The 20453-nt window shown below is 32.2% G+C and overlaps 2 protein-coding genes and 1 long non-coding RNA gene across 5 annotated transcripts in view; 1 reads left to right on the plus strand and 2 right to left on the minus strand.

The window, feature by feature from the left end:
* Positions 1-3456: 3456 nt before the first annotated feature.
* LOC127733495 (antigen 10-3-like) lies at positions 3457-4775 on the minus strand. Its single transcript, XM_052242847.1, has 2 exons — positions 4765-4775; positions 3457-3838 (listed from the first exon to the last, which is right to left on the minus strand). The coding sequence occupies exons 1-2, from the start codon at positions 4773-4775 to the stop codon at positions 3457-3459; spliced, it is 393 nt and encodes a 130-aa protein (XP_052098807.1).
* A 1843-nt stretch (positions 4776-6618) lies between these two features.
* Positions 6619-8506, plus strand: LOC127734683 (uncharacterized). 3 transcript variants are annotated; one of them, XR_007997697.1, is made up of 3 exons: positions 6619-6828; positions 6907-6984; positions 7115-7263. It is a non-coding gene; the product is annotated as an uncharacterized LOC127734683 (long non-coding RNA). The 3 variants fall into 3 exon arrangements; XR_007997698.1 differs by lacking the exon at positions 6619-6828 and adding an exon at positions 7271-8506 and having other exon boundaries at positions 6835-6984; positions 7115-7218; XR_007997699.1 differs by lacking the exon at positions 6619-6828 and adding an exon at positions 7271-8505 and having other exon boundaries at positions 6835-6984; positions 7115-7192.
* A 790-nt stretch (positions 8507-9296) lies between these two features.
* LOC127734682 (mitochondrial proton/calcium exchanger protein-like) overlaps positions 9297-20453 on the minus strand; it is a 30808-nt gene continuing 19651 nt past the window's right edge. Inside the window, exons 10-13 of the mRNA XM_052244679.1 lie at positions 16463-16614; positions 13402-13658; positions 12111-12252; positions 9297-10583 (exon numbers count right to left, since the gene is read on the minus strand). Coding sequence (XP_052100639.1) covers positions 10383-10583; positions 12111-12252; positions 13402-13658; positions 16463-16614 — 752 coding nt within the window. The 3' untranslated portion in view covers positions 9297-10382. The remainder of the gene's footprint in view (positions 10584-12110; positions 12253-13401; positions 13659-16462; positions 16615-20453) is intronic.

Consider the following 20453-nt stretch of genomic DNA (forward strand, 5'->3'; position numbering starts at 1 on the left):
TCACTTCGCGTTAATCGTTAAATTAAATAATAAACACAAAACATTCATTTGAATGATAATAAGAGTTTTTGTAGTTTATATTTTATCAGATAGCAAATTTCATGGAGTACATATTTTTGCGTTAACCAACAAATATATTCGTGCGCGAGGCTAATTCAATGACACAAATATACAATTTATGTGTGAAAGAAATTACGAGTGTAGAAAAACAAATTCCTTATCTCCAATTTTAAAGAATTATAAGGATTAAACGCCTTTTTAAAGGAATTTATTGGTGTATAAACTGGACCAAGTCACTCACAATTATATCATAAAAGTCCTTCGGACTTTTATTTGTTTGTGAGTGAATTGGTCGAGTTTATACACCAATAAATTCCTTTAAAAAGGCGTTTAATCCTATATCAAACTAACTTAAGCAGAAAACTTAACAATTGTTGACGCCATCGTCTTCGTCGTTGTCGCCGGAAAAGCAACCCCTATGTCTTGCTTTCCGCGACTTTCGTTGCAGGCGAGACAAAAACTGTACATTTTTTTAAGCAATCTATGACTGACCATGAATATAAGGCCAAGGACAATTGACACATGACAGACGTAAACGTCGTAATATAAGGTATATATATATATATACTGCCAGACAGACGATTACAGCTGATCTGTAACAATTCCACCTTCATGCCTTATATCATGTACTGTATTACGACGCTAGATTAAAACTGACGAGGAAAGGTAACACTCGGCCACCGAAAGCTTTATTATGTGAAGCCTAGGTGGTCGTGTGGTCTAGCGCGTCGGATACAGTGCAGGCGATTTGGTGTCACGATATCTCAGTAGCATGAGTTCGAGTCCCGGCGAGGGAAGAACAAAAAATTTGCGAAAGCAAATTTACAGATCTAACATTGTTGGGCTGATGTTTAGACGAGTTGTATATATACAAGGTATAAAACATCAAGGGATTCTACCTTCTGAAATTAAAGCTTTATACAAATAGTTTACGCCGGCGCCTGAATAGTATCCCTATGTCTCGCATTAGGAGACTTTCGTCTCAGTCGATACAAAAACTACATTCGAACGTGGATAAAATGGAAATGCAAAAGCAGCACTTTATCCGATAGTTCTGACTTTGAACATACATTATATATATATGTTTCGTAACTTCCAAGATCAGATGGTCCCGGCTTTGACCAGGCACATACATTATGTTTCTTAACTTCCCCATTCAATTAGTACTCAGTGGAGTACAAAGCCATATAGTGTGTTGCGAGGTTAGACTTGTTAGAACTCAACAACGAGGCAGTAAATATCTTTGATGCATTCTCGCTTATGATTGTTTTACTTCTATTAGAGTAAAACGCTAGTATTGAACTGATTTTTACTATATTTTTTTTACATAATACCTTTTGTTATTCCAATGGTCGAGAATAAAAGGGGAAGTGTTGAGTTCTCTAAAATATAGTAACACCGTCACGTGTTCATGTGCCTGGCCTATGTCCGGAACTCTTACTGACTTTTGTTATATCTTGATGTTTGTTTGTAAAAGATTTTAATTTAAAAATATGATTACTACAGCTAAAATATTGAAACGCAACCACGAGGAGAAGGCGAAATCTACAAATGTAAACGAAAATCATACAAAAAGTTATAAAACATGAAAAAGTTTTAGTTTATAATATAAATGCATCAAAGGGTAACACGGTTTATTATTTTGTATAGGATTGCGGGTGGGAGACGTGATGAATCTAATTTTTGCTTGTTAATCAAAATAATACTGCCATAAAATGTTCTATGTATAAGCTTCGATGTGAACAAACGCTGAATATTTGTCCCGGTTTACTTAACAAGAACACCCACACTCGATTACCAATATCCACATTGTTTACCTACAAACCATTTACAGGGAAGTTTGGATTGTTACTGCCAGTACAAACAGGAAAGCATTCAATGGTGCCTTTCAAAACGGAAGTTTACTGCGGAAACCAAAGTCCGCGTTGTTTCAAATACTATTCAATTGTCAAAAAAATTTAACCAGAATCTAGACTATCAATTATTCCGCTGTCTCTCGTGTGCCGCCGAACCTCAACGGTCTTATTTACATTTTCGTGGGAAATTTCTCCATCGATTCGAAAGATTCTGTCTTACATCAACTAACGGTAGTGTATGTAACACATATTTATGTTCATGTTACAAAAGAGAGGCGAAAGATACCAAATTGATATTCAAACTCGAAAATAAACTAACAACGCCAATACGCCATGGTTAAAACGTGTTATATGGAGTCTAATATGGTCTTATCAGTAATACGGAGTTACTACACAGAGTCTGTAGACCTCGTTTTGAGAAGGTTACAGCGTCGACGAGACCGCTGAGAGTAATTTTTGAAAGGTACTTTCGGGGTTCTTTTGCTATTAACAAATTACATCAATGTCGATAAAATGTGTTTTATAAATATGTTAGTACCAATCTAGATTTGTTTGTATAAGTTTTTTTTGTTTCGTTTGGTTACTATTTCATTAACGTAAATTGCACAACTCCATGAGCCTATAATCCGTTCAGTGGTTAGTTATTCGGTTGAGATGTGAGATCATATGATGGCTGAAATTTACAATTATACACTATGCAATTTAAAATAAGTATCAGACTTAATTTTTTCCAGATTTTGCTTTAGATCTTGACTGTTCTAACTACACCAATTTTACATAGCATGCTCCCAAGAATATGTATGTTTTTGTCATTCCAAACTTAAAAACTTTAAGAATTCCCAAGTATAGAAATTGGACTCAGATTCGCCTGAGGATTACGACCCAACTCACCCCTCCTCGCTAAGGGTGTCTATGGATGTGCGTTATGTATAAAATACACAACTTGTGCCCCGTCAGGTAAGAATTGGAGGGGGGGGGGCGCTAAATCCTTATAAATCTTGTTGAGAGAGCGCAATGCTCTTTGTGAGTTGAAGAACCTTTGCAACTATTTCTGGAAGGCCAGTATGTGACTTGTTGAAAGACAAAGTTTCTGCCTCTATCCAACATTCTCTCTTTACCGGTTGCAGTTCAAATTTCTGGCCCCCATTCCGTTTGTCTACCTTTCCAGTACGTGTTGTTTAATTTTTCTCGTCTTGGAAAAAATGAAAACAACACGTTCTAAATTGCATGTGTCCGAAGCACTTTTCTGGATTTACCTTCATCAGGAACGCTCAATGCCAAATATTTGAAAGCCAAGGATGTATAAGAACCGAAACAGTTGAGGAGCTATACGACGAAAAGGGACATAAAAAATAGCCAAATCTATCTAAAGTCATCTTTGCCTAGGGGAGTTGAAACCTTAGTTTCTAAATAATTTCAAAATTTATAAACGGACAATTTTAGAAAGGTTTGTTATAAATGTACATGACATGCATGAAATATTGGCCACTGGCTGTTACATAAACAACAATCAATTCCTTTTTTGCAGTTGTTCCAGCTGTCATGGCTTTGCAGTGTTTTTAGTTGTTCTATCTGTTGTACAGTTTTTAGTTGTTCTGTCTGTTGTACAGTTTTCATTTGTTTTGTCTGTTGTACAGTTTTTAGTTGTTCTATCTGTTGTACAGTTTTTAGTTGTTCTATCTGTTGTACAGTGTTCAGTAGTTCTATCTGTTGTAGGGTTTTTAGTTGTTCTATCTGTTGTACAGTTTTCAGTTGTTTTGTCTGTTGTACAGTTTTTAGTTGTCCTGTCTGTTGTACAGTGTTCAGTAGTTCTATCTGTTGTAGGGTTTTTAGTTGTTCTATCTGTTGTACAGTTTTCAGTTGTTTTGTCTGTTGTACAGTTTTTAGTTGTCCTTTCTGTTGTACAGTTTCCGGTAGTGTTTCTTTGTGTTGTGAATATCAAGTTGTTTTATCTGCTATTGAGTTTTCAGTTGTTCTGTTTGTTGGAGAGTTTTCAGCTGTTCCATCTGCTAAAGAGTTTTCAGTTGTTCTATTTGTTGGAGAATTTTCAGCTGTCCTATTTGTTGTAGTTTACAGTTGTTCTACCTGTATTGAAGAGTTTTCAATTTTTTATCTGTAGGATAGTTTTCATTTATTATCTGTTGTACAGATTTCAGCTGTTCTATTTGCTGTAGTTTATAGATGTTCCGTCTCTTATAGAGTTTTCAGTTCTTCTTTCTGTTATAGAGTTTTCAATTGTTCCATCAGTTGTCAAGTTTTAAGTTTGGTCTATCTATTGTTGAGATTTCAGCTGTTCTATTTGCTGTAGTTTTTAGATGTTCTATGTGATGTACAGTTTACAGTTGTTCTATTTGTTGGAGAGATTTCAATTGATTTATTTGTTGTAAATTTTTCAATTGTTCTATCAGAGGAAGAGTTTTTAGTTGGTCTATTTGTTATAGAATTTTTAGTTGTTCTATTTGTTGGAGAGTTTTCAGTTGTTCTATCTGTTGGAGTTTTTTAAGTAGCTCTTTCTGAGATAGAGTTTTCATCATTTCTATAGGAGGAGGAGTTTTCAGTTGTTCTATTTGTTAAATTACACAGTTTTCAATCTGTTGTAGAATTTTCAGTTTTTCTATCTTTCAGTTGTTCTATTTGTTGTAGAGTTTTTGTAGAATTTTCAATTTGCTCTATATTTTTGTAATTTTTCTTTCAGTTGAAATATCTAGATTTGTGATTTCATTTGTTCTAAGTGTTTGTAGTTTTAAGCAATGAGAGTGCAAATGATGTGGCACATTTCATGAGAGAAGTGCTTCCCTGCTGCAAGTAAAATCCTATGTCACATGCTTTCTTATCCATTAAAGCTTACAAAATCTTCATTCCTTTCATACATTAATCTTTGATTTGAGCATTCCATCTTTAATAGGTGAATCATTTGAAGTTATTGTACCAAGGCGGTTGTTTTTCATTTTTTTTTTTTAAATCTGTTGAATATTTTTTGCCTGATATTTCCATATAATTTGTGCATTCTGGTGAAACAATCTATTTTTGGTTACCTAAGAAAATTATGCAGTAAGGGAGATAATCTAATTACAATTTTCTTGTCTTTTCAACATTTATATAAAATAAAGAGATGTGGAATGATTGCTAGTGAGACAACTATCCACCACAGAACAAATAATGTAGATATAAGCAACTATAGGTCACCAAACTGCTTTCAAAAATGAGCAAAGACCATATCACATAGCAATCTATGCTGATTTTCTCTCAAAAGAAACTGCATCCTTAAGCACTTTAACATTACAGAAAAGGTTTTTATCCAAATAAATTTTGAATCTTTCTTTTTGTCTTTATCTAAGATTATCTTCCTGCTTTTTTCAACAGTTCTTACTTGACGAGCCAAAAAAGGAATATGATTTTTTCTGTATTGTATAATACTAATGCAAAACTTTTTGAAGATGACATGTGCTAAAGTGGCTGAGGAAATGAAAAAAAAAATCATTTGCTAATTTTAATTTCTGTCAGAACTATTCTTAGCACTGCTGCAAATAGTCCTGTGCTTCAAATCCTTCATAACATCAGACTTAATAACTTCAGAATTAAAGAAATAATACAAATACAGATATGTGTGCATCTTTGTTCTTCCCATAAACTGCAGAATAGAAAAAGCAAAAGTATGTATAACTTGTTTGTCTACACTTATAAATCGACTAATTTTTTTTTTACTGGTTTTCTTGTATACATTACAGTTGAAACATGCCAACCGCCACTTAACGTTACATTTTATTTATTTTTTTATTCATAACCATATGGAATGATTTTTTATAATATGCATATTTAATCTTAAATCATTGCTTATTTTCCCACAACAAATCAACGAAATGTTCAATAAATCAAGGTTTTAAAATTCATAGATAAAGTGAAACTTATCTAAAACAACTTTAACAAAAAATCTTCAAAATCTTATTTCATAACATTTGTGTAAAAGCATTAACCAACAAACACCTGATTAATCCATTTAGAATTAGTCCTTAATAATTTCTGTTTTGATAGAATGATGAATTATCGTATCTCTCTACATCTATATCATTCTGTTTAGGGCTATTCCATTAAAATGTATGTGGGAGGGTAGGAAGGGAATTTAATTATTGAAAGTCGGTCATGGGTCTTTTTTCAGTATGCTTCTATTACCATTATGCAAAATTATCTTAAAAATGGTTCTTGGTTGTAGGGATATTTTGAAAGTCCCTTCCTACCGTCCCACATACATTATAAGGGAATAGCCCTTAGCAATTCAGAAAATCCATAATTGCGGCTTTTGTGAGATTGTAAAACATTTTCAAAATGTTTTCATCTGAAAATATTTAGTAAGATACAACTTTATCAAGACAATCTTAAAATTTTTTTTAAATCAAGATAAAACACCAAAAATCAATAAAATCAAAAAATTATCAGTACCGGGTATTTGATATATATAAAAAAAATCCTGAACACAACATGCACCTCTTTAATTTGTTTTTTTACACTCTAGTCAAAAAGGCTTATACTGTGACTCCCTGCTGATCTCTTATGACATATATTTGCAGAGAACCTTTAAAAGATACATTTCATTTGGAACCCTACAAAACAATTTGTATCTGTACTGAATATTTCAACTAAAGTGGTACCAATTATTAGTATAAAAGTATCACAAAAACTATCATTCAAGTTAATAAGGCTCCGTGTATGTTCTTTTACTGCTACATTATCATTACATTTGGTTAATTTCACAAAGACAAATGTCATCTTCACACAAACAAGTTATAACTGTTTACTATTGACTGTGACACAATAATCGAGAATCTCACAGCACTAAACATAATGAAGACATTTGGATGAGTGAAATATTTTCTAAATACAGTGAAAATAAATGGCACACAAACAAAAAGTACCGGTTGAGGTATCAATGGACACAATCAGGTAGATGTATCAATGGACACAATCAGGTAGACGTGTCAATGGACACAATCAGGTAGATGTATCAATGGACACAATCAGGTAGATGTATCAATGGACACAATCAGGTAGACGTATCAATGGACACAATCAGGTAGATGTATCAATGGACACGATCAGGTAGATGTATCAATGGACACGATCAGGCAGATGTATCAATAGACAGGATCAGGCAGATGTATCAATGGACACGATCAGATAGATGTATCAATGGACACAATCAGGTAGATGTATCAATGGACACAATCAGGTAGATGTATCAATGGACACAATCAGGTAGACGTATCAATGGACACAATCAGGTAGATGTATCAATGGACACAATCAGGTAGACGTATCAATGGACACAATCAGGTAGATGTATCAATGGACAAAATCAGTAGACAAATCAATTTATAAACTTCTATGAATGGGAGATAAGGAAATACAAATGTTGTTATCAATGCTGATTATCAAAACTATTGATGGGAAAAAAACCTAACTTTAATAACAATGAAGAAAATATCTACAAAGTATTTTGTCATTTTTAAAATATTTTTGCATGCATGGTAATATAACTATTTACAAAAGAAACAAAATCAATATATACAACCCTATCTTTAACTGTATATAAAAATATCACAATATATGATACATTGACCATATGCAAAAACTACACTACCTGAATATCTTTCTGACATGTTTGTGCCCTTTTTTTTTCATTTCTAAATTTGTTTGAAGCAGCTAGCGAATTCTAATCCATAACCTCTTTGATAAAAACACTTCAATTTTAAAATGCACATTATTCTAAATTAAGCAGCATTGTAAAGTAGTTCAAGTTACATTATTCCTTTTGGTCTTGTGAATTAAAACTGGCTTTGAACTTCTTGTTGTTATACAACTATACAAAATTATAGCTACAGTGATATTATAAGTTTTGCCTTGGGGTGTACTAGGGTTACTTCAGGGTGTTAAAATACCCATATCTGCAGATATGAATGCAGATTACAAATTTATCCCCGGTCTTAAATGAATCGGGAAATTCAGGCACAAAGTGTAACGTGAAAGCAATGTTTTTTTTATTATTTAAAAAAGTTTAGTTGAAATTTGAAGATTTTTTTTACAGGGTGTACCAAAGGTAGTCAAATATAAGACGTTTTAATCCAGAGACAGAGAACTAGAATAAATCAAATTTGGTGCTCAATGTCGAGAGCACTATATCACAGACTGTGACGTCAAATTCGGTCATTTGCATTACTAGGTCAGTAGTCCTGTTCACTGTCTACATGGTAGCCACTAAAATGAATGTTAATGATCAGAATAATAGGATAAAATCGATACTGGATTGCATATTTAATTACAGACATCATGAATTATCTATAGAATTCAATTTTTCTATGGGAACAACCACCGAACTAGGAAAAAGGGTTTGTAATTCCCCAGAGTAATACCTTTTTCAAAATCTCCATGGGGGATTTTTTAAAGCACAAGAGGACCAAATGCTCCTCTTATATTGTCATGTTTTAAATCTACATCTTTATTGTTTGAATGAGTATGTATGTGCTTAAATACCCTTTATCTCATCTAAATGTCTATTTTGAGGTGTTCAGTTTATATAATAAAGTTTTCAAAGTCAGGTCAACGCCTCTCTTGGGGGATATCCCCCCATAAATTAGTATATTTGGCAGGTCTGGTAATGGGTAGCAACACCCATTTATATGCCATTGGTAAGCAACACCTCAGCTATGGGTTTTTAAACAACATGTCATTAGCCAATCGCAATTCGAGAATTATACTAAGCTGGGGATAATACATCCATGGCCCCTTCAGACTTCAGTATTAATGTGCCATCTGTCATTTTACAGAATAATAAAAAAAAAAAAGTATTAAAATGTCTTCTATCATCACCCTGATATAATCCCCGATATTTTTTTTTTTATCTATTCAAGGGGCCTAACCTCTGTAAAAATTGATTAACATCATTGTATTTTTTTAATTCCATTCAATTAAAACTTAATCAAATATTATGCAAAGACATCAAAATGGCACTCACAGGATCATTTTCCAAATTGTCCATGATATTAAAGAGGAAATTCATAAACAGAACTTGTCTTTAATATCACTTATACTATCCTTTAGCAGAATCTTGTGGTTAAATTTGATCTAGATCTAAATAGGAAATTCACAAGCTTTTACAAACCCATGCATTTTACCTATTTTTTAGGTTAGTGAGCTGTTTAATTCATGTAAAAATTCATAAAGACGACTGATAATTAGTCTTACTCCAGTTTTTTTCACTTAGGAGAGACTCCCCAATGCTAACAAATGCACAGACAATTGTGTGACATTGCTCATTTCCATCCCCCAACAATGCTGGAAATAAGAGGCAGACATGACATCATGAAAACAAAAGAGAAAATAACGGCAAAATGTATATCCTGTTTTATCTTGAAAATTATCAAATGCAAAACAGTACATATAACCACACCTACACCAACATTTTGTTTTAATCTATATATATAAAGAAGAAGTAGGTTTAAAACAGTAAAAATAGCAACCCAACAATTTAAGCAAATATCTCATCATAAAGCCTTCAAAAATGGACACCCCCTCCCCAATCATATAACAAGTTCCATATTACTTAAAAGTCTAAACAGATTGTACATAATTGAAACAGAGACATGGATTTGACAAAATCACCCTGTTTATTATGATATTTATCCACTGGAGATGGTTAAATTCTCAACTTTAAAATGTGAGGTTCAACAATTAAAATTAATAATTATTCTGTTAAAATAAAGAAAAAGTGTCCTTTTTTAGGGTCCCAAACCAGGGTAAGTTTTACCTTATTCATTACTCTTTATCTTTACCATGTTTTTTATTTGAACCTTTAACTAATGCCTCACATAAAACACTTAAAAGTATCCAATTCTATCTTTAAAATGAATCCTAAAACTACAGTACAGGGATGCCTATTGAGAAATAGTGCAGAAAAAGCTTGTATAATAAGTTTAAAAGTCTTATTATCACTAACAACAGTAGATTTTTGATTATAATGACCCTGATACCATATCCTAACTACTGACTAGGTAGGTTTATGATTGAATAATCACAGTCAAATAGTTCTCTTCTCCACTTGCATAAAAATTGCAAAGGATCTACAACTGAAATTTAAGTTCTTAAATTGAGTTTCCTTCTCAAACTGCTACTATTATTGTAACTGATACCTTCAGTACCGGTAAATGAATATTTTGGCTGACGTTAATGCTTTGATGGTTAAATAGCTATAAATATATACCTATTGTTCAAATCAAATAAAAAGAATTGTTCTACTCTCTCTGTGTAGCACAAACTTAACTATTGTTCTGGCTAAGAGTTTTGTGTTTTTTATATCTTAAAAATGTGATTTAATCATATAACAGGAACTATTCTATTTTTGTATATCAATATTATCATTAACTATTCAAAACTTATCACAAAATAAATAACAAATAACAATTAGCCTTTTTCATTTCATTCTGAAGATTGTTTCAATGTTTCTTCATTATTCCCTGAATTCTTCAGTGTTTTCTCTTGTTTTTCCTTTTCCTTTTCAACCTTTTCTTTCTGTTTTTCTTCTTCTTCAATCTGCATTTCCTTCTTGCAGAGATCAATTAATTCTGAGACTTGAGAAGATTCCAATTTCACATTTTCTTGACCCAGCAATTTAATAACCTATAATTATAAATTTAACATGTAGCTTAACACAACCTCCACATAATAGAATCTGCAAGTAAACTACAGAATGTTTTTCAACAATAGTTGAAGCTGACACTTGTTAGCAATGGAAGACAACATCAAAGAGGGTCGTAATGGTGGTACCTTCATGATGAATAACGGTAAAAATTCTTGCCAAATGATGTTAACAATTATTTTTGGTGCATGACGATAAAATGTACACTTTCTTTTAGACGATAAAAAAATCAACAGATTGTGAAGAATCACGTTAAATTTTTCCAAAAAAAATGGTAACGATAATTATTTGAGACCTCTGACAAATCATAATAAGGATATTTTGACGAACCACGGTAAGGTAGCCAAAAATGACCATTTGAGGCCTGACAGTAAAGGGCATTCCTACCCTCATCAAACTCTGCCTATTTTTTTTACCTTTGCATTATTTTAAATGTATAAATGGCTGTAGAATCATTACAATTTTCAATGGAGGTCTAAGAACAAACAAAATATTCTATGCATAACTTCACATGTAAGCCAAGCATACTGTAGAATCTTAATAACATATGATTTGTGGTTTCTAAGAATGGCTGCAGACAAGATCAAGCCCTGCGGTCAGATAAATTTCAAGTTCAGACTTGAAAATCAACCAATCAAAATGCGGGATTCAGTGTTTCCAGCACAAATTTTATACTCCAAGTTGTGAGTAAAGTTTCCTTTATCAAAAGGCCTGGTGAGTCTTAGAATATGACAAAAGAATAAAACAATAAGTCACCGAAATTCAATTGGGTGACTTCATTAGACAGGTTGGGTACAACCTGCCAAATGGGGAACTATTCCCCAAATGAGTAACAATCCTTTATTTGAGTAATCATTTGATAGTGCAAGAAACAAAATTTTCCTAACTGTGTCTTTTTATTGTACCCAACCTGTTAGATATTAGAAGTCAATGTCAATATTTATGAAAACATTTTGAATCATTTGTAGTTATCTGAGGCCCTATGTGCTAATTAACATGAGTGTTGCTGCCCATATGTTTTTTTTTTTAATACTTCTTTATGACACATGATAAAATATTCGTTTTGTGGATGTCTGATCTTGTGGTTTTGCCAAAGTTTGCTTATATACAATCGAAAATTTGTACTTCGTCCAACATTTCTATTCCTGGTTCACCTATATCCATGAAAATTGGTATCCCACAAATAGTAACGAATCCATAGTATATCAATTAAGTCAAAGCCTGAATAACAATAGTTAAAACAAACAGTTTACCGAAAGCGTAACATATCCACTGCATGAATATATAATGTATATTTACAACTGAAAATTACCCAGTCTCTTTTGTACAGTAACATTTTTGAAGATTGGCAAAAACTGAGAGCCTAAGAATGAGTTATGAAACAATCACAGACATAAAACAACATGATCCTGTTGTGTTCTTCCCTTATTGACTCCAATGGTTCTGACTGTCTGTATTGTGTGTACCTGTCTCGCTGAAGAATGAATTTCACATAAAAAAATATTTACCTTAAGAACATGACTAGCATCAATTATACCATCTTTGTCTTCATCTAAAACTGTTACAATTTTCTGAAGTCTGACTTCATCTGGAACTTTTTGTAATCTCCTTAATGCCAACACCATATCATTGATACTAATAACTAAGCCCCTGAAACAAATTGAATATTTAAGTATATGCCTTTTATGGCAATGTCAAATTACCCGGTTCTGATATACTCAATTTAAAAAAAAGAAGTTCAATGCCCCAGTCTGCAGCCTTATGTGTTAATTACGAGCTGTAATTCAACCACAAGTTGGTCAACTAGAAGGAACTCTAACTCAATCTGCAAGTCATCATTATATGTACCAAATCAGCTTCAGCAGATCGCAGGGATTACAAAAAAGTCTGGACAATTATTATTTTCATAGATATTTAAAGGTTGTAATTCTGTCAAAAGTAGGTCAACCAGAACAAAAGGCAAACTCAATCTGTTAGTCATCATTCTATACTTAAGTATCAAATCAAGATTGCTTTTTCAAAGAATAAAGTTCCATAACTCCTCAATGTCATATTAGAAATTTATAAAAAAAACTAAAGGGAGGTTATTTAAATAAGTCACCAAAGTTTCATGAAAACCGCTCAAAGCATTTTTGAGTTATTGTCCGAAAACTGGAAAATCCTCCTATTATAATGAATAAAACCCCATAACTCGGAAACGTAAAATCTAAAATTTATAAAAATCGAAAGGGAGCTCACATCAATAGATATAAACAATTCACCAAAGTTTCATGCAAATTGGTTAAAGCGTTTTTGAGTTACTGTCCGACATGTTGACGACAGACAACGGTATACCATAATACGTCCCATAAACGGGCGTATAAAAACACAGACAAGTAGAAATTTACATGAGCATAGTCACCATATCTTTCTACTTGCTAAAGTTGCATAAATAAATTTCCATTAAAATTGTGCTTACATGGCTGATTGACAGCCACACAGCAAATTTTTTGTCACTTCTATTCTATGGCATGGGACAAAAAAAGCTAAATATTAGGTAAATATAAATCATTTAAATGGTTAATTACATAATAACAATCAAACAATCAATCATTGCTTCAAAAATGGTCTGATAATTAATAGCATAAGTCAATTTTATGTGAAAACAGTTTTCATCACATAAAAACAAATTGTAAACAGGTTTAGAGTACATACATTTTGTGTGAACACTGACTAAAAGACTTTAATTTCATTTGACCTCAACAAACAACAGCAATAAGTACTTTCTTTCCAAATTATAAATATAAAAATATCTCTTACTTCTTCTCTGAAATTTTCTGCATCACTTCATCTCTGGTTTCGATATCATCAATATCTGCATAGATAAGATTTTTTTCCTTCAAATCGATCTCCTCATTTATCCTTAGTCTTTTCTTGTGAAGCTCATCAAGCTTTACATCCAGTTGAGTGACCAGTTTGTCTACTTTTTTACCTAACCTCTTAGCAGACTTGGATTCTTTGATGTCTTCCTCATCTCCACCAGAAGCTAATATAACTGACTTAAGGTCTTCTAGATCCTACAAAGGTACATAATGAAATTACAATAACATATGATGTAACCACATACTGTGAATGAATTAAAATTCATTGGTACCAATTTGCATGGTTTGAGGAAAAAATGTAATTTTCATGGAAACTTCATTCTGTGGCTTTAACAAATTCAGTGTGCACAAGCCTTTAATAAATTTGTTTCTTGTTAAACATTTTAATTCCAAAGATTTAGCCAAACCCTGAAATCCATAAACACAAGTAAGCCACAAATAATACTGAATCTATAGTATATAACATATTGTAAACTAAGCCATTTAACCATTATGGAACATGTGATATCACTTCTGGTTTTGGTTGGAAATTCTAGACTAAGGATTATTGTCCTATGCCTATTGTTAAGGAATTATTATTAATTAACTGGAGTATATTTGACTTGATACGAGTAAAACTGCCAAATCAATAATTTCATCCAATAATGTCAATACGGGAATCTACAAGGCCAATACGAATTTTTCCATATTGGCCCAAGCCCAATATTAGCACATTCGAGAAGCTCTAGACTAATCATTGAACTTCCAGATAACTCAAGAGCTCATATACGGAGAAATCACCATGTCCAATACTGATGACGTTGCCCTGTCGATATAAATCAAGAGTTAATATTGCTTTTCGGACAGGGCCATACAGAAAAAAGCCGGTTTCAATTTTCTTACGCCTTTGGACGTATGCATAAAATACATTTGTATCATATTTTTTAACTTAATATCATAAAAAAGTTCAAATGATGTTCAGTGTTTTGTAACATCTTGAAACGGAAATATTTTCCAGTCTTTTCGAGTACGACTTTCGATTATTATCACTGTTTCATTTCTGTTGATCAATCATCAGAACGCAGACGATTCAAGAGTAAGAATAGTTAAACTGTCTGATTTATTCTTCCCAGTTACTTTATATTTGCTAGATTAAATGAATTGTACTAGCATAAGATTAAGTACTTGGATGAGAAATTAGAAATTACATCTGACAATGTTGACAAATGTGAAAAGACAAGTTAGATATTAATTTCTGTATCTTCCTCACGGTAAGTTTCTTAGTTTAATCGAAGAATTAAAATCATTTAATAAAAGTGTTATGAACTGTATGTTTCTGTATTGGCCCTGTTATAGATTCTCGATCAGCTGTATTGGCCCTCGACTCTTCGAGTCTAGGGTCCAATACAGCTAACCTCGAATCTATAACAGGGCCAATACAGAAACAGCCTGTTTATAACACTATATTAATGTAAAGAGTGTGTTTTTTCATGTTTGCATAGTATATATAACTTCCTTGGTTGTGAATTGTCCTCTTGATTGTTATTTCTAATTTTACATTTAACACAATTTGTTTACTTATCTTCTTCAGCCCTGATCACCTTCAGTAGCAAAATATGTATTCATCAGAGCGTTGTAAACATGATGGCAATAAAACTATGTAAATTTTCAATGGCAACTTGGTTAATGATTTAAGATTTCATGTAACACCGCTCAGACTTTAGGCAATAGACTTTTCACCACTAGTTGTTTTTATCCCTGTATTATGATTATTTATAAAGAAATGTACTATTATAAATATAAAGGAGTTGGTTCACAAACCCATAATTTTGGCCCTAAATAAACTGAAAATATGATAAAACTAGATGTGTCGGAACGACACGAATGGCCACGCTCACAAAAAAATCTTGAAGCCATTTTAAGGAGTGGAAATTTTCAAAGTCCAAAGCCCGTTATTTCTGCAAAAATCAGTGCAGCGGAACCAAAAGTAAACTTGATCTGTAACTAATCATAGTGGACTCATTTACTAAAAATCAGCTCAATAAGTGTAGGCATTTGGAAAAAAGTCTGTATAACTGCTATTTTCACAAAATTTTCAAAGTCCATAGGCTGTAATTTCAGCAAAAGTCAGCGGTGTGGAACCAAACATGAACTCCATCTGTAACTCATCAAAGTAGACTCACATAACTAAAAATCAGCTCAATATGTGAAGGCGTTTAGAAAAAAAAGTCTGTATAACTGTTTGTTGCGGAATGACAGAATGATGGATAAGGGTAACACTATATGGCACCGACCTAAGTTGATCGACCATAAAAACATAATATAATGTTGAAATGTCCAATCGTTTTAGAGAAGATTTTAACATTGCATCATTAGTGATGTATTTATGACATCGTAAATCTGCGTAAATAATACATTTAGCAAAACATACACATTAGATTTTCTCAAACATTTGAAGTTTACAAAATACCAAGGTAGGTTATTGGTGTTTTTGGCTTTACTCCTTTCCAAACAGAGGAAAAAAAATTTAAATGAACTTCTCAAAGTATACCGAAGTCATAGCATAGTATTTTTCATAAAGTCTGTGAATTTCTAAAGACAGACAAAGAGGACTTAGGACAGCATTATTGCTGTAGGGGTCATCATCACTGATGTATTGACAAAATATGCAATTTATTGGTCAGACATGTTTGATCTCTCCCCAACACATCAAACAAAGTTTCTATTTTAAGTTTAAAAATGAGATATTCGACAATCACGGTGTCCTAGCATAAACCTTAGGTTTTGAGGAAACAAAAATTACATATTTATCTCATAGTAAATAGAAATGAAAACCACAAACAAATTTCTAAAGATAAAAACGAAAGTTGATCATCATAACTCAAGTACGAAATATTGGTAAAACAGACAAAAAATGTAACCTTACTATTTTGAAAATATCAGAAGACTGTCAAGTCTTGTTATATTTGACCTTATCCTTTGACCTCTTCGTTGTCAGGAAGAATCTGATTTTCACTTACTTCTTTATATTCATCTACATCCTCTTTAAGGTCCTGTAATATTTCTTCATCAATGTTAAACTTCTTTTCCATAGCGATGTTTTCTATGGCTGACTCAATCTCCTTAAGATCTTCAGATGATAACTCTTCATCTGTATTAAGTACTTTGATTTCTGTGAAGACAAATAGTTACTGATCAGATCAGAAAAAGGATATACATGCACATGAAGTAAACCTTCTACCATGAAAAATGCATCCTATAATATGCATGCACTTTATTGTTTTAAGCTTTTCTGGTTTGGAACTCTTTTTTTTGTCCTGATCTATTTAGGCCTCTATGAATCTATTCTTTTAAGACCCTTTTTGTTGTTGTTTAATGAAAAGTCCAAGACAGCAAAATGATCTCAATCAGATCATAACAGATTGAGCAACAAGAAGCCAACTGAAAAATTGGGTGAATTGCTACAGAGGGAGAAGCAATTTCAGCCTTTTCAAACATGTAGAAACAAATTTAATGTTTATTGTTGAAATGCTCATTATTTGCAGCAAAATATGAGAATGTTATTTTCTCACTTTCCCAGCTCCATATCAACATGTCAAATAAAACCATATGATGTTCTATGCTACAAGGGAGGTAATTCACCATGTATAATTTTACCAAATACCCTTATATTTCCTGCATGATTTTAACAAACACTCATATTTCCTGCATGAACTACACAAACAACAGAACAGTTTGCTTTTCAAATATATGCTCATTACACAAGTTATTGTATTTTTATTAATATTTTTACCGCTGTATTGTCTTTTGGTATTCTGAATACAAATAATACAATTCATGGTCTGCCTAAATAATATAACATTCAATAAATTTCATGTTGGAAAAAACATGTTTTTTAATAATAGATTTTTTAAAATATAAAATAGATTAAAATAAACCTTGTGAACAACAAAGAGTGCAATAATCATCTAAAATTAATTTTGGTACAAAGAGTTTTCAGTTAGATCCTGAGCAGTTTTGCCCCTCTCAGATTTTCCATTTTATAATATCTAATCTAGAACCATTTAATTTTTCTAAAAGTATCATATAAAAGATTAAAAAAGTGCTATCAGCAACAACACTGTAAATTCATGTTACAAAGCAGTTCTTACTACTTATATAATGCAAACTTGACAATCACACATTGAGAATAAGCCAATTTTCTTGCAAGGGGTCAATTCTATTTAAATTTTATAGTTTATCTTTAAAAAAACATTTGCTGCAACCAAATTTATGAGTTGGTACCCAGGTAAATCTATTTAGGTAAAGTCACAAGAGCAAACATTTTCTCCTGAATAATATTGATTTGATTTCTAGTAATTGCTCAAATAGCTTTTATTGAATAAGATTGGAATTGAATAGAACAGTTGCAAAACAAATTGGTTAACATATGTCATCATACATGTCCAAGTTAACGATGAATTGAGGAAAAGGCTACCATTACCACCTACCTGAAATGAATTGCACATCTTGACCCAATTAATGGACCTTCTTTTAGATGTTGTCAGACTTAACTTATGGATGATTGCATCTTGTACACCAGGGCAAATTATGAAAATGAAGGTTAGTTGTCTTTTATAAATAACCTAGTTATAACAGTTGGTTCTAAATTAACATTATTTATAAAGGTAAGCAGCATTTTTTGCTTTTGAAATGTATAACTGGCATGGGATTGCAGCACTTCTTTGAGGCTCAATCAAAATCTTTGATTACATGAGATGCTGAAAAGGCACATGGCATTGACTTAAGTAAGGGACTAATTAGCCTTATTTCTTATGGAAACATTTAATATTGTTAAATCACAGCAATAGACTTTTTGTGCTGAGGGGGGGTAAAGCAACCACCAATCAATCAATCAATATTGTTAAACTGTAAGCCAACAAGACATATAAAAGACATATTCATGCCATCATCTTTCAAATCTACAGGAATAGATGATAATGCAAGGGAAATAACACACTTCATACGAAAGTATTTGATTTGTGTTGTACATCAATAATTTGACCATTAATTAGCAACTGGTCACGACAACAATCAAATAAACAGACAAACATATTTAAGAAATGCATGAATAGCTGTATTTCAATTCACAGCAACAAATCACAGGATAGTGTCTTTCCCAATGAAAAAGGGGGCAGGTCCAACACAGTGCTTCAACTATTCAGCTTTGAAGCTACTACTGATTGCTCCTCATGAAAAAGGTTCACATGCATGTTGTGAAGCCAAAAGGGGGAAGCATCTCTCTTTTTTGTGATAAAACTTTCAAGAATTTGATTTTTTCTCTCTCAATTAAACAGTTCGTATTTGAATGAAATGATAACACAACCTGAATCAATTTTCGTCTTATTTCAGTTTCAGACATATCATTCCAGTTTAAGATGAGACGGTAAATTAGAGATTTAAAAAAGTTCTGAATTACTGGTAAGCATTTTATTTTATCAAACCAGCTCTTAATTGTATATTTATGGTATTTATGCAATTGACATTAGTCATGATATTGAAAATATGCCGATATGAAAACTGTTGCTATGGTCTTGATATTATTTAAAATTGCTTAGTTCCTGATCTTTTCTACTCGACATTTTGAGTTAAACCCTTAGTCAACTGTTGGTTATGTAACACTGCAACTGTGCTAAAAACAATTTAAAAAAACAGTTGATATTTAATTACATCATAATCATACCTGTCAACCTCTGAAAATGAAAATCCAGGTCACGACCTGCATTGAGGAAGAAAAGTCAGGTCATAATGCATACAAACTTTTTTCAGTTCAATTTTAGTATCTAGAGGATTTTTTTTATTCTATAACATATACTATTCCAGCTGAAAATTATTTAGAAATTCAATTTATGTTTTCATTTTAACTACATTGTATTTGTTAAAAATTCATTATAAATCAAATATAAACCAATGCACTCTAATTGTTTCATTCACACTATTTTTATAAATGAATTTAAAACCCCAACTATAATTAGACATCAGCTATAGCTTATGTGCTCCTATACGTTGGCAGAAAATAAAGATAAAGAAGAATTTACTGTTGTTTACATTTGGTGCAAGTGTAGAGCTCATGGATTTTAAGGTTCATGTGGACCCTTCGTCTAAAATGGCTGCATTTTCGCCTAAAAATTTACTCTGAGTGCAGACAAACCGATGCATCTGAAAAAGTTTTAAGGCATAGCATGCCCTAGATAAATAAAATTCAAATATATTTTATGTTTTAGAAAATTAAAAATATAACCGTATTTTGCAGTGCACTTTTTTCATTCCTCCAGAAGGTGGCAAAATAAACTAAGTTGGGAAAGAGGTTTGAGACCTTCCCCACAGGTAATAATTGAAGTGAACTGTATTGATTGCATTGACAATAGATACCTGACAATAACTGGTGATTAAACTGTGTACCTGAGTGGACCATATCAAGTGAAACTCAGCTGTTTGTTAATTTTATCATCTTCTGCAGGGACGAAAAAAATTGCACTGCAAAATCCAGTTAAGTTTTAAATTTTCTAAAACATACAATGCATTAGAAGTTTATTTATCTAGGGCATACTATGCCTTAAAACTTTTCCAGATGCGCAAGTTTGTCTGTACTCATAGTAAATTTTGAGGTGAAAATGCAGCCATTATAGACGAAGGGTCCACATGAACCTTAAGTGACGACAAAATAATTGGTAAAAAATAGTTTAGGGCCTTGTATCTTTCCAACAGATATGTTTAAAGAGATTTAAATTAGAAGAAATGATATTTGCAAATGGCAAATTCTATAAATCAGGACATAAAATTGTATGTCAAGCTTGACTGGCTTCAACCTTTCTGGGGTACAATTAAAGAGATAATCAGCGAATTGTTATTACTTTCAATCAAAAGAGTGTCAAAATTAGTTTTGATAGCTGTAAATCATTCAATTGAGAGCAATTTATCAAACTTCCTGTCCAGGAATAATTTTGAATTTGCCTTTTTTCATAGGAAAAT

The sequence above is a fragment of the Mytilus californianus genome, unplaced genomic scaffold, assembly GCF_021869535.1.
Source record: "Mytilus californianus isolate M0D057914Y unplaced genomic scaffold, xbMytCali1.0.p SCAF_3, whole genome shotgun sequence".
Taxonomy (NCBI): domain Eukaryota; kingdom Metazoa; phylum Mollusca; class Bivalvia; order Mytilida; family Mytilidae; genus Mytilus; species Mytilus californianus.